Here is a 12,479-nt window from a genome sequence, read left to right as displayed (position 1 = left end):
GGGTTGAAAGTATGACCATACTTACTGTAATTTATAAGTGAAGAGAAATTTTTATCAGTTTTACATTCCGAAGATGTTTCATGGAACAGATAATTTGATCATGTAAAATGTCATCAGATGTTATGGACCGTGACATATGGAGAGAGCTGTTGTCTGGTGATGGCTGTTTTTTTCTGAGCTGATATTTCAGGTTTTACAGAATACTGCAGCTGCTAGAGAGAAAACGTGATAGGCTTAAAGCATTGGATTTGGACCCAGCATTAGTTCTAGTAGTGTGTCTAGTCCCTGCCACTATTATTTTGGTCAAGTCCCTTGGCCGTTTGCCTCATTGCTGTCATTATGCCCGTCAATGATGAGCCCCAGATGCCAACACATTTTCTCAGGCTCAGTGCTGATAAAACAGCAGTGTTTCTGCTTATAACCAAGTAAGATTTTTGACCATATAGGCATCTTGGAATGTATTTGGTATAGAAGAGTATTGCTGTTAAGAGATTTATTGGCAGGTATTGAAAGCTGTAAGCTCATAGTTTTCAAACCAGTTCTAGGCTTCCAAAAGGTTTTAGCTTCCCAAACACTAAAGGTCAGGACAAATGAATATTCTGTGCTTACTGGGAGATACGAAAATAATCTGAAAACCACCGGCGTAGCTCTGTTACTTCTGACTGGTCAGACTCGGATAGCGCTGAGTCTCTTCCACACTTGGGCAAAGAACCTAATAACCTGATTGTAGGAGGAGACTGAGCAAGACAAGTGATATGTCTGCTGGCATCAGTCTGGCAAAGGGAGCTCTTGCCCTAGGAGTTTGTCAGGGATGTGGTAGGGAGTCCAGCAGCTGCAGTATGGTGCAGCAGGAAACCCTGTCACATTGACCGGTAAGATGCTCTTGTTCTGGGACTGGGATGAGAGCCAGAGCAGTTCAGTCCCTGCAGCCTGTAACTGCCTCATTGCCACCTCCCACGACACCCCCTCTCCCCACCTTCTGGGCTTACTGAAGCTGAGCTGCTCTAGGTTGGTTTTGCATTTATCTTCTGTTCCACACAGGAGCTGTAATTTGCTGCTTACTACCAGGGCAGAGTAGCAAAGATACCAAAAAATGAGTCCCAACATCACAGCTGTTCTAATGACTTATATTTTAATGCATTTAATTTGTGATTACACAAATCTCCTGCTCATTACATCAATTTTAGGCCTGTCCAATAGCCCTGGCTGAATTATGTAATGTCTGTTTTGCCTCTGCTTGCTTCCATAGTGTAAATGAATTTCTCCATGTATTGCTGCAGCGCCTTTAGTCTAAAAGCTTTTTTATATGCAGTAGGCTGTGCCATTAAAAATCTCTTTGGAGGCTGAATCGCCTTATTATCCAGTAACAATGTACTCACTGTTACAAGCTGTAGCTAAAATCTGAACTGTTGAATTTGATGTGTTTCAGCTACCTCCTCCCTCATCTGCTTCCTACCAAGCCAGCATTAGATATCCACGGACTCTGCCACCAGACCACAAACACAGTCCAAAGGGTCTTCAAGATGAGTTTTGTCCCTGTTGGCTTTTGGCAAAGATTCATAGCCCGAATGTTAATTAGCCTGGCAGAGATGGACCTCCAGGTAGGTTACCGTATCTCTCTGCAAGCAAAAGAAGACAGCTAAAGTTGTTGTTCAGTTGTGTTTGTGGGTGTCTCTTCACATCCAGCTTGCTTCAGTCACAGACTTCAATAACATTATTTGAGTAAATAGGGGGAGATGAGACTCTGCAATCAAAATCTGATTCTGTTGTCACAGTAGGTATCATTTAGAGCAGCAAGTTGGCACTGGGAAAGAAAGCCTGCGTTCTCCACAGCTTCTTTAAAACATGATCCCCTGGAAGATCTCAGTACCTCCATCATCTTCCAATTACAAGTAATTGGAGTTCTGTCTGCAGCTCTTGTCCATGGCTGTTGCACTGGGCCAGACTCTGCTCACGTTGTTTGCCAGTGGAGATCTGGAATAGTTCCACCGAAGTCAGCTATCTGAATCTATATGTGTTTAAATGAGAAGAAAATTACAGGACTGTTGCCTTAATGGGGTAATGAGTGCAAGCAGGCACCCTATTGGTGCAAGTGGTATGCATATCGTTAAAGTAGTCTTTGTAAGGTTTTGAAAGCTAAGTGAATTTTCGTGTTGTTACAAACATGTTTTTGCAGCAGCTTATATCTGAAAACATAGCTCTGCTGGAAACTGTAATAAATACCTGCAAAATATTTTTAGTATGACTGTGTATCTTCTTAACAGCTATCCGTTTTAAACTGTGTTCTTTGTCATTGATGTACAGAACATGGAAAACATGATACCTCTTTTTGGAAGGTCCTCCGTGTTCCAGGCTTCTCAGACCATGTAATAACTTTACCTGTTTTAATGGGCTGTCTTGGCAACCCCTTGCTTACAATCTCATGGGTACTACATAACCCTAGAGCGCCTTTGCTAGGAACCTCATCCAGTCCTCACTGGCATGAATGGAAAGGATCCCAGGCGTCAGACCCATCTTGCGTTAGAGCAACAAGTACCGTGGAGTTCTGCAGATTAAGTCTTTGGTTTTAAAACAAAAATACATTTTTCTCTAAGTGCTGATTTGAAGTGTCTTGGAGAAAAGCCATCTTCCTCCCACTGAGACAGGTGGAAAAGTTAACGATCTACATTGAGGGCAGACTTAATCATTCACTAGAACATTCAGCTCTTCTTTGGGTTTATAAGACTGTTGCAAATGCAGAATTCATACAACAAATGTCACAGTTATAGATTAACTTTGTTCACTGATGTGAAATTGTTTCTTTTTGAGTGGCATGAAAAATATTTCCACTACTGCAAAATCAGCTTTTACTGTGTGTATTTTCATTCCATCGCAAGCTTTTTTATGAGCACAAGTTGCTCTTTGATGGAAAAGGTATGATAGTACCTGTGAAGGCCAAAAAAAGAAGTCACTTTATTGCTTGATTAAAACAACATCCTTATGAGAAATTTCAATAGTTATTTTTATGCTTTTCTGCTTCTTTCAGCTTTTTGAAAACAAGAAGAACACCAAGACGAGAAACAAAAAGGTGACCATCTACAGCTTCACCGGCACCCAAAGGAACCGCTGCAGCACGTTCCGAGTCAAAAGGACTCACACTGTTTACTGGCAGGAAGGTCTGTTCGTTACCTTTGATGGAGGCTATCTTAGGTAATTTGTGTTCGTAATGCAGCATGCATGACAGGGGACTAACGGAGTGTATGAAACACATCATCTGAATGGAGATGAATGGGCCTGACTCATGGTATATGCTCACTCATCAGTAGAAGAGGAGGCTCTTCTAATAGACATAACTCATCTGGTTAACAACTGGTGACAAAAATGATGAATAACTGATTGTTTGGCAGTTCTGAACAGATCAACCTTATGTGTTATTTCAGCCACAAATTTAAAGAAATTTAAAGAAAACAGAAAGTGATATTCAGAGCAGAACGTGTTGCTAGCATAAAATCATAAAATCCACTGAATCCTAAAACTTCACCACTGTGTGGCAGTAATCCAGATCAATGGAGGTCCTTCTGTGCTATCAGACTGCATGCAACAGGACTATGGCTGACTGGTTTAAGCTGGCCAAAGCAGTGTCTGCTGGTTGCAAGCCTGGAGGAAACCTGCTGTCCGTGCTCCTTCACAAATGCAGAGACTAGGCAGCCACTTAAGACTTTGATCTTTGTAGTATCTGCAGATGCATTTGCTCTTCCAGTCCCTGGCAAGATAGGGAGGAACCATTGGTGCTGTTGCACGGTTGGAGACCAGAAGGGCACAGTGACTTTCCTGAGTTCATCTAAGCAGTCTGCAGCTGAGTAGAGACCTGGACCCAGACATTGCAAATCACAGGCTGGAATCCTTAATTCTGGACCATCGTGGGGGTCATACTCTTATGTCTGCGTGTACTTCAGGGAGTTACAGAACTCAGCTCTTTGTATTAAAGCTTTTTTTTTTTTTTTTGGTAGGAATTGAACAAAAATTGTTATGTCTATAAACATTTCCAAACAGTTTTTGGAAATTATTGTTGTTGTTATTGTTATTATCATCATCATCAGGCCATTGGAGTTTTATTACCAATTTTTAAAGCTCCTAACCCTCCATCATTCTATGTGGAGTATTTCCGTCAAAACTGTCCATCATGCTCAGTTCACTTAGGCCAGAGTTTTCTCTGGGTCTGACCTTCTGTAGCATTTACCCATTGTGAGCAACCAGCATTTCTGTGCGAGAATTCTCTTCTGAAAGTCATTTGCAGAATAGACTGAATTGAAAATCATCCTCAAAGCTAGATTGCTTTTTATTTTGATTACTTATGAACTACATGTTATTATGTAATTTAGGTTTCCTGTGAGAAAGGAAGTTTTTTGACACCGATACTTCACAGAAGCTTCATGCGGTTGTCTTTTGGCTTTCTTACACAGCGTCGAGTCTTCTGATGTGAACTGGAAAAAGAAGAAAAGTGGAGGAATTAAAATCATTTGCCAGTCAGAAGTGAGAGACTTTTCAGCAATGGCATTCATCACAGATCATGTCAACTCTTTGATAGACCAGTGGTTTCCTGGTAAGAGAACTACTGTAATTTTCCGTGCAGTATTACGTCTTTTTAACAGAAGGTTCTTTGACAGAGCTCTCCAGGTGCACAATATTGTGTGTTAATTGAAGACCCCTCAGGCTCTGACAGTCTCCAGCCAACAAAGTTTGAGAAAAGCTGATAACCTGCAGACAGATGAAGATTCTTTGCCAGCACACCTTGGTCTAGACATTGTGTCTTTCAGTCCGTCAGTCACAGCAATCACAGCTGAAACATTACAGTTCAAACAGGACCTGCTTCCGTGGGAGTTCAAGAGACTCTTCCAGTGCTCATAGCAGGGACAGGATTTGGCCCAAACTACTTGGCACTGTCCCTTATGGCAGAACTCGTTTTGGCATCAGCTGGGATCAGCATTTGCCCACCATTTCTAACACGCTGTAATTTATACAATTGTGATGTGAGAGGCATGAGTGAATATGATACCAAGGACTCTGTGCCAAGGTAACTTCCTTGACTCCTGCAGTTGTTTTTCCTGTGATCAGCACAAATCCTGCTGTTACCCAGCAGGCTGTTTGCAACCCCAATACACTTTGTTTAAAACCAAAACAAAATCTGAAGTGTTCTTTGTCGTCCCACACTGGTCCAGAAAACAGTGCCAAAATCTCTTAATTGGAGGCTCTCTGGAGGACACAGTTGTGCACTCTCACATATCCATGTTCTGCATGTTATGAAGATAAAAGAAGATTTTGCCTTTGGATTAAAATAATGATAATGTTGATCACCGAAGCTTGAGAAGAGTAGTGACGTCAAAGGCTACGGCCTGTATTCACCCTGCCTAACTGTAGGCGTTCAATGGAGCCTGTCACCACAAAATCCCTCTGTAGTTCGTGGGAGAGGTCTGAACATCCCAAAGGTTTAGTCTTGGTAGAATCCACGTTTCCCCCTGGAGGGGCTAAAAACATTGCCCATGGGGGAGCCCACAGTGACCGTGTTCCTAACCTGGGTGCTGCAGGCGAGTGCTTACTCCTAGCCTGCACCTGAAGTGCTCGGCCTGGGCGCAGTGAGCCGTGCCTCCCAGTCCGCTCCAGTTCCCGTTCCCATGCCTGCTCTCCGCCTGAAGCCATCTGGCAGCTCGCAAAGCAGACGTGGTTGGGGCTCCTGGGCAGCCTCACAGCTGCCTTTCTTCTACTGCACGGTCATGCCCGTTAGCGTACGCAGTGATCCGTATATGTGGTTCACACGGAGACACCCAGCAAGTAGGAGGTTCTCTTCAATGCTTTATTCATATACTTCTAATTTCTACTGGTCCTTTTTTTCGCAAGCTTATGCATTAGCCGTGACCAAAGCAGAGTAGCTGTTATGTCAACAGTCCTGTCTCCTCAGTACCATCCCTGCTATATACTGTGTATACTTTGCAAAAAGCTATTTTCTTATTCCAGTCAATACACTGCAGTAAACTGCTGCTTTCATGAGTGTGACCGTTCTCAGCCCGTGGATCCAGGTAGTGACTGTAGACATTTGAATGCTCTAGGAGCTGTTGTTCTTTCTCAGTTTGTGTGGGTTATGTTGTTTTCTGTTTGCTTGCTTGCTTTGAAGCACTCACGGCCACTGAGAGTGATGGCACGTTGCTGATGGAGCAGTATGTGCCCTGCCACATCTGTGCAGCTTCCAAGCCAGAGGATAACGAGAAGGCGGAGGATGCGCAGTACTTTAACATGGAGGACTGTGTCCTGACTGCCATTGAACTGGACTACATCACATGTCCTAACCACCCTGACATCCCCGTTTCTCTCCAAGAGCTGGTCCCAGAGCTTTTCATGACTGATTTTCCTGCCAGGTAATGTTATTTGATAGCCTTTGCTTAAGTTTCCATGTACACGTGTAATTCAGTTGGATTTTTTCCATAAGTCATCTCTGCTAGAGGAACATACTGACCACAGGAAACAAATTCATCCACTCTCAATCCCTGCTTTGGCAATTCATCCTAAACTGCACTCCTGGTGGTCAGCACACTTGCTTAGACAATCGCGGTCTGCTGACCCGAGTCATCACTTTGGGGGGTCCTTTGAGATCACTGTGATGCAATGTGAAAGTCCCTTTCTAAAGCCGCAGCTGTCCTGCATTGCCCAGTACTCTGGCCAGAGCCTTCTGTAGTTGGAGTCTTTCTGAGATCCCAGAAAGGAGATCTTAATATGGCAAAACCAAAAGGAAGTGCTGCTGCGTCACAAGATTGGCACTGAAATCGCCTTTAGTTTTGAAGAGCGTATAAGTGAGTAAATTTATATAAACACCACTAGAGAATTCACATTGAGTCGAGGCTCCTGCTTGGCTGAGGGCTGTTAGCTGTGTTGTAGTAGTAGTGTGGCAGTCCTGAAGAGCTGCAACAGCTCTTCCCTGCCCATAGCAGCTCTGCCAAATCTTTAAGCTGCTTAACTGCATTCCGAGATGGGTTCAGTATTATACGCCTTATTACTTAGTGTGTAGCGCAAGAGACCTCCTGAGAGCAGGCAGGACAGGAGACCAATGTCTCTTTTGGTTCACATTCTTTCAGACCAATTTTTTGTGCCCAATGCAGAGCCATGAGACCTCTAGACCAAACAGTGTCCTGTTGGCTGCTGCCAGAGCTTTCTCTGCTCCCACTGGCCCCTGTTCCTTTCTTGGGGTCATTTTACTGGGCAAACACCCCATCGGCTCATCACGACAGCCCTCCTCGCAGTGCTATCTCCTAGAGATTTATTTGACGTGTGCAAGGCGAGTGGAGATGTTTGAAGTGTGAACAGCTGTAAAAGTAGTCTCTGGAAGAGTGGGGAAATGATGAATTGCAGCCTGGGAACAGTAAGCTGATTTGAATAATCAGGTTTCAGAGTGTGGGGCTGTTAATAAACATCCTGTCCTGCCTCGGTGGAGAAAAGAGGAACAGGAGGCAAATGAAGCAAAAAAATTGTTAATACAGATAAATAGTACAAGTATCTGTACCTGTGTCATCTGCTTGGAAAAGAAGCTTATGTGCTTTCCAGATCTGTTTGATTCTTGTGGGATAAATTAGTAAAATGCCCTTTTTTCTTATTTGCCCAAGTTACCTTTTTCTGAGAGAAATCTGTTGTACGACATGAGCCAGTATAAAGTACATTGAGATGACCAAGATATTTTGGGTGATCCAGTCCTCTCAGTAGATAAGACAAGAACCTATTAGGGATTTGTGAAAATGGAAATCACATTAAAACATGAATTTACAATATCTTTGAAACTTTTAATTAGAAAGACTCAATCTCTTTTTGGCAGACTGTTCCTGGAAAATAGCAAACTGGAATGCAGTGAAAACGAAAACAACGTTCTTGGCCAGGGTGGAAGTGGGACTGTTATATATCGGGCCCGATACCAAGGAAAGCCAGTGGCTGTGAAGAGATTTCAGATTAAAAAATGCAAGGGTTCTCCCACTTCAGCTGCAGGTACAGTACACAGAATCAGTGTCGGAATCTTGCAGTCTGCGATCCCAAGCTAAGACCAAAGAGCCTTTGCTCTCTGAAGTGCTGGCAGCACCTGTTTAAATACAGCTTTGAAATATATTCCAAAACTGATGTGTTTGCATGGAGGAGGAGGATGCACCTTAAAGAGACCTTCACGAAAGCACTTGTAGCGATGAAGATCATTGGCACTGCAGGATGGTTCTCTCCTGCGGGTCAATGGGTGGACTCATAGGGTGCCAAGGCAGAGCCCTTGACTGGGGTGGGAGGCAAAATGTCATCTCCTGTTCCCAGGCTATTTGGCAACGAAAAGGGTGGATTTGCATGGGTTTGCACTAAGGACTTGTGCGTCTCCACCTTTGAATAAGTCTTTTACCCCACCTGTGCCAGCAGCTACAGAAAGCCAACTGGAAATCCTTCTCAGCCTGCCAGCTGCTCCAGGCAGGGGCAGGCTCTTGTACTGCACATGCTGGCTGTCGAGCGCAGGTTTCCAGCAGAGCCTCAGTCCATGGGCAAAGGAAAGGGGAAAGTGCCTGGCGTTCCTCATTTTTGTCAGGGAAGGATGCAGTGAACCCGTGAGCTGTGGAGGAGGCCAGCTGCTGTCTCAGTGACAAATAACCTTTGGAAAGACCAGGCCTGCCTGAGCCATGGTGGTGTCCCGTGGGCAGAAGGACAGTTGCTGTGAAGGGTCCCTCTTCTGGTAGGGCAGCTGAGAAAGGGTAGGGAAGACTCCATCCACCAAAGGGTCTGCAGTGTGACATCCACACCCGGAGAGTCCCTGCTTTAAAAAGCACAGCCTGAGTTTTCCAAAGTCATGCAGGTGACACATGAGAACAGCGTGTGCCAGACACACTCGAGGTTGGTGTTAACGGACCAGGGGAGCACTTGCTTCCTGAGGCAGATGTGTATGTCCTGCTTATAGCCAATGTCTGTTAGTGGCTCATGCATCAACATGAGGGTGCAACTTAAAGTCCTGCTGTTGGCATAATCCCATAAACTGCCTTCCTCCTGCAGCATTTGCTCAGTGATTAGCACCTTCCAAAGAGTTCCTAACTTGGTTTCTCAGCTGGGGCGTGAGAAGGGGTTTGTTGTTTTTTTGCCAGATACCATGCTGAAACACCTGAGAGCCATGGACGCCATGAAGAACTTCTCCGAGTTTCGCCAGGAGGCCAGCATGCTCCACTCACTGCAACACCCCTGCATCGTGTCCCTCATTGGCATCAGCATCCATCCTCTCTGCTTTGCCCTAGAGCTGGCCCCTCTGGGCAGCCTCACCACTGTATTGTCTGAAAACTCCAAAGGTAAAAGCAGGGTCTTCCTCCTGGGAGAGCTCACTCTCCGAGTCACAGCAGTGATACGTGGTCAACAACATTTAAATTACTGCTTGATTTACTGAAGGGGTTTATTTCCAGACTAGGGGAAGTGGGAGAGATGGAATTGCTCTTAAAGTGTGCCTTTGGGAACCCAGTAAAAATCGATGCTCAGGATTTTCAAAACTACTTTGGAGACCTGGATTTTCAATTTCTCTGCAAATTAATAAATGCATCTCACTTCAATGCTGCATGGGTAATGCTGTATTCTTACCTCTGCAGATGGGTGTCTGGCACTCTAAAGTCTCTCAAAATTATCTGTATTTCTGTTGCTGTCAAATGAACAACACTAATTCAAGATAGGTTGAGACCATCTGACCCTCTTGGCACCTTGGCTTTGTGTCAACTTTCAGTCAAACACTGATTTTCACCAGAAGATTTAGGAGTCTAGAAGTGAAAGGGTTTAAAAAAAGACTCTAATAGAGCTTTCAGACGTGTATAGTAACACGAACAGTGTCATTTCAAATCATGGCATTGAGTGATGTTTTAAAAGGTTGTTAGTTATTGCTCTGGAGTTTAAAGGAGAAAGAGAAGCGGGGGCGGGAGGAGAAAGCAGTTATTGCAATTACAAGAACTGAAGACAGGCTGTTCCTTTGTGCCAGGGTCTTCCTTTGTGCCGCTGGGGCACATGCTGACACACAAAATAGCGTATCAGATTGTAACAGGCCTTGCCTACCTGCATAAGAAGAACATCATCTTTTGCGACCTGAAGTCAGACAATATTTTGGTGTGGTCCCTGGACGTCAAAGAGCACATCAATATCAAACTCTCCGACTATGGAATCTCCCGGCAGTCGTTCCACGAAGGCGCGCTTGGCGTGGAAGGCACGCCGGGCTACCAAGCTCCTGAGATCAGGCCTCGCATAGTCTACGATGAGAAGGTAACCGTGATGTATCCGTTGGGGCAGACCCTACGTGACAGCAGTGGGGGGCTGGCTTCGTGCACGGGGCTGAATTCCCCTCTATGTGCGTGGCATGCAGCTTTCTACCGTGGCCTTCCTTGCTCTCCTCTCCACCCACCAACGGAGGTTTGCCCTGTTTTTTTCTCTCTGTTTCTGGCTCTAGGTCGACATGTTCTCATATGGGATGGTCCTGTATGAGCTGCTGTCTGGTCAGCGGCCCGTGCTAGGACACCACCAGCTCCAGATTGCAAAGAAGCTGTCTAAAGGGATCCGTCCTGTTCTTGGGCAGCCGGAAGAAGTGCAGCTATATAGGATGCAGGCACTCATGATGGAGTGTTGGGACACTAAGCCAGAAAAGGTACAAGACGACCCTTGTGACCAGTGTTTTCTGATCGTGTAGGTACAGGGATCTGGCAGCCCTCTTCACGCAGGAGAGCTAGCCTCAGTCTCGGTACAGCAGAACAGCTCAGTTGCCCCTTTACCCTTCCTGCTGATGTGGCCCAGAACTTCTAGTGACTTAAATGAGAGTTTTATGAATGAAACGATGGCGGATTGGTGACCTTAGTCATCTGCGGTGACATGAAGGTCCCTTGACATCAATGGCAGTTAGGCTATTGATTTCACCAGGGCAAGACGTTACCCATAATTTCTAAAAACAGATACTATAGTATCGTGCTGTGAGTGTAACTACAAAGACTTCAAAAACACTGACATCACAAGAGGCGGTGTGAGGAAGAAAAGGGTTCAAAGTACAAGAAAAGGGTTATGCTGCATTACATTTTTCATTATTTACAAGTTGGTGTTTCAGAGCTACTGTCCTTCAAACAAGGGTCAGCTTGACTCCCAAACAGCTAGACACTGTCATGACAGTGAGTCAACTTCCAAAATTTGTAAACCTGAAGAAATTCATCAATAAAATGTGTAAGAGAATCACAGATCAAACCATGGAAGTACAAAAGAGGTTTGGCTTCAGTATCTGGGTACGGAGGATGCTAAAAACCAATGAGGTGGGATTTATAAGGAGAATTTGGTGCAGATTTGAGAAAGCATCAGAAGCGCTTATTAAAGAAGTTCTACTTTTTGACTTTCTATCTTTAATAAATGATGGTTATTACGATTCTTTTATTTCATCTCGACTTCCAACTGTCTTGTATGACATATGTCGTTCTCTTTTCCTTTCCCCACAGCGTCCACTAGCCATTTCTGTGGTAGGACAGATGAAAGATCCTACCTTTGCAACATTTATGTACTTGCTATCCTGTGGGAAGCAGTCTTCCTTCTTCTGCTCCCAAGGACAGGAATACACTGTGGTCTTCTGGGATGGGAAGGAAGACACCAGGTGAGACAGCCCATGTTAGTAATTTCTTTTTTTATTTATTTGTCCTTTTTAGGTAAAAATCCTTCAGCGTCTTCACTTATGCCTCTGGGAGGGAGGTAAAGAAGGTGAAAGTGAATTTGGGTGAATGCCAAGGATATGGTGAACACTGTTTTCCCAAACTCTTTTAATTGGGAACAGTGGTTGCTTTATAAAGGATATTTAATGAGCTTAACTCTGCTTCAGTTAATATGAGGAGAAGATTAGGGCAGGGTAATGATTCACACACACAGGATGAAGCATTTGCACAGGAGAACAGACGTGTTCTGCCTTTCCTAATGAGGCCATTTAACACTAAACCTTCCCTAATTGAGACTGCAGTTCCATCTCTCTTCTGCAAAGCAATTAAGCACATGCTTAAATCCTATTGAAATCATCAGGAGTTAACCACATGCCTGAAGCTGTGTGTGCATCCAAGTGTATACTTTCAGTAAAATGTATGCTATACTGAATAGGCATGTGCTTTAAATGTTATTAAATTGTGACGGAGATTATGGTATTTTGCTCAGCCACACGTGACCCATGGCTAGTTAGGTTTATTCTTATGGATTTTACTGATTTTTATAGCCCCAATCTTATTTGGAAACATTCACAAACTGATCTGAAATTTATATTAACGTGTTCATTATTTGTAAGCATTAACCTAATGGGAAAGGTATGTGATTTGTTCATGAACTATTTGCTTTGCTATTTGTGGTGCCTGGTCAGTCATTCAGTGCAGACAGTATAACTATTCCTGCTAAAACTGGAGAAACACATGGGACTCACAGATGTATTTTGAATACATGGATGTTGTCCAAATATTCACAGCAATATA

The 12,479-nt window shown here is 44.1% G+C and overlaps 1 protein-coding gene across 1 annotated transcript in view; it reads left to right on the top strand.

Annotated features, from left to right (window-relative positions):
- The window catches only part of LRRK1 (leucine rich repeat kinase 1), a gene marked incomplete at its 5' end in the record, with an annotated part of 77,396 nt that overhangs the window by 53,704 nt on the left and 11,213 nt on the right, over nt 1-12,479 (top strand). Inside the window, 9 exons of the mRNA XM_082005150.1 lie at nt 1,430-1,601; nt 3,026-3,189; nt 4,443-4,582; nt 6,149-6,389; nt 7,835-8,001; nt 9,120-9,317; nt 9,989-10,266; nt 10,451-10,645; nt 11,475-11,626. Of these exons, the coding sequence (XP_081861276.1) occupies nt 1,430-1,601; nt 3,026-3,189; nt 4,443-4,582; nt 6,149-6,389; nt 7,835-8,001; nt 9,120-9,317; nt 9,989-10,266; nt 10,451-10,645; nt 11,475-11,626 (1,707 nt within the window). The remainder of the gene's footprint in view (nt 1-1,429; nt 1,602-3,025; nt 3,190-4,442; nt 4,583-6,148; nt 6,390-7,834; nt 8,002-9,119; nt 9,318-9,988; nt 10,267-10,450; nt 10,646-11,474; nt 11,627-12,479) is intronic.

The sequence above is a fragment of the Phaethon aethereus genome, assembly GCF_964289735.1.
Source record: "Phaethon aethereus genome assembly, chromosome: 12".
NCBI classification, from domain to species: Eukaryota; Metazoa; Chordata; class Aves; order Phaethontiformes; family Phaethontidae; genus Phaethon; species Phaethon aethereus.
Note: the sequence above shows the minus strand (reverse complement) of the source record. Positions and strands in the feature narration are given on the sequence as shown.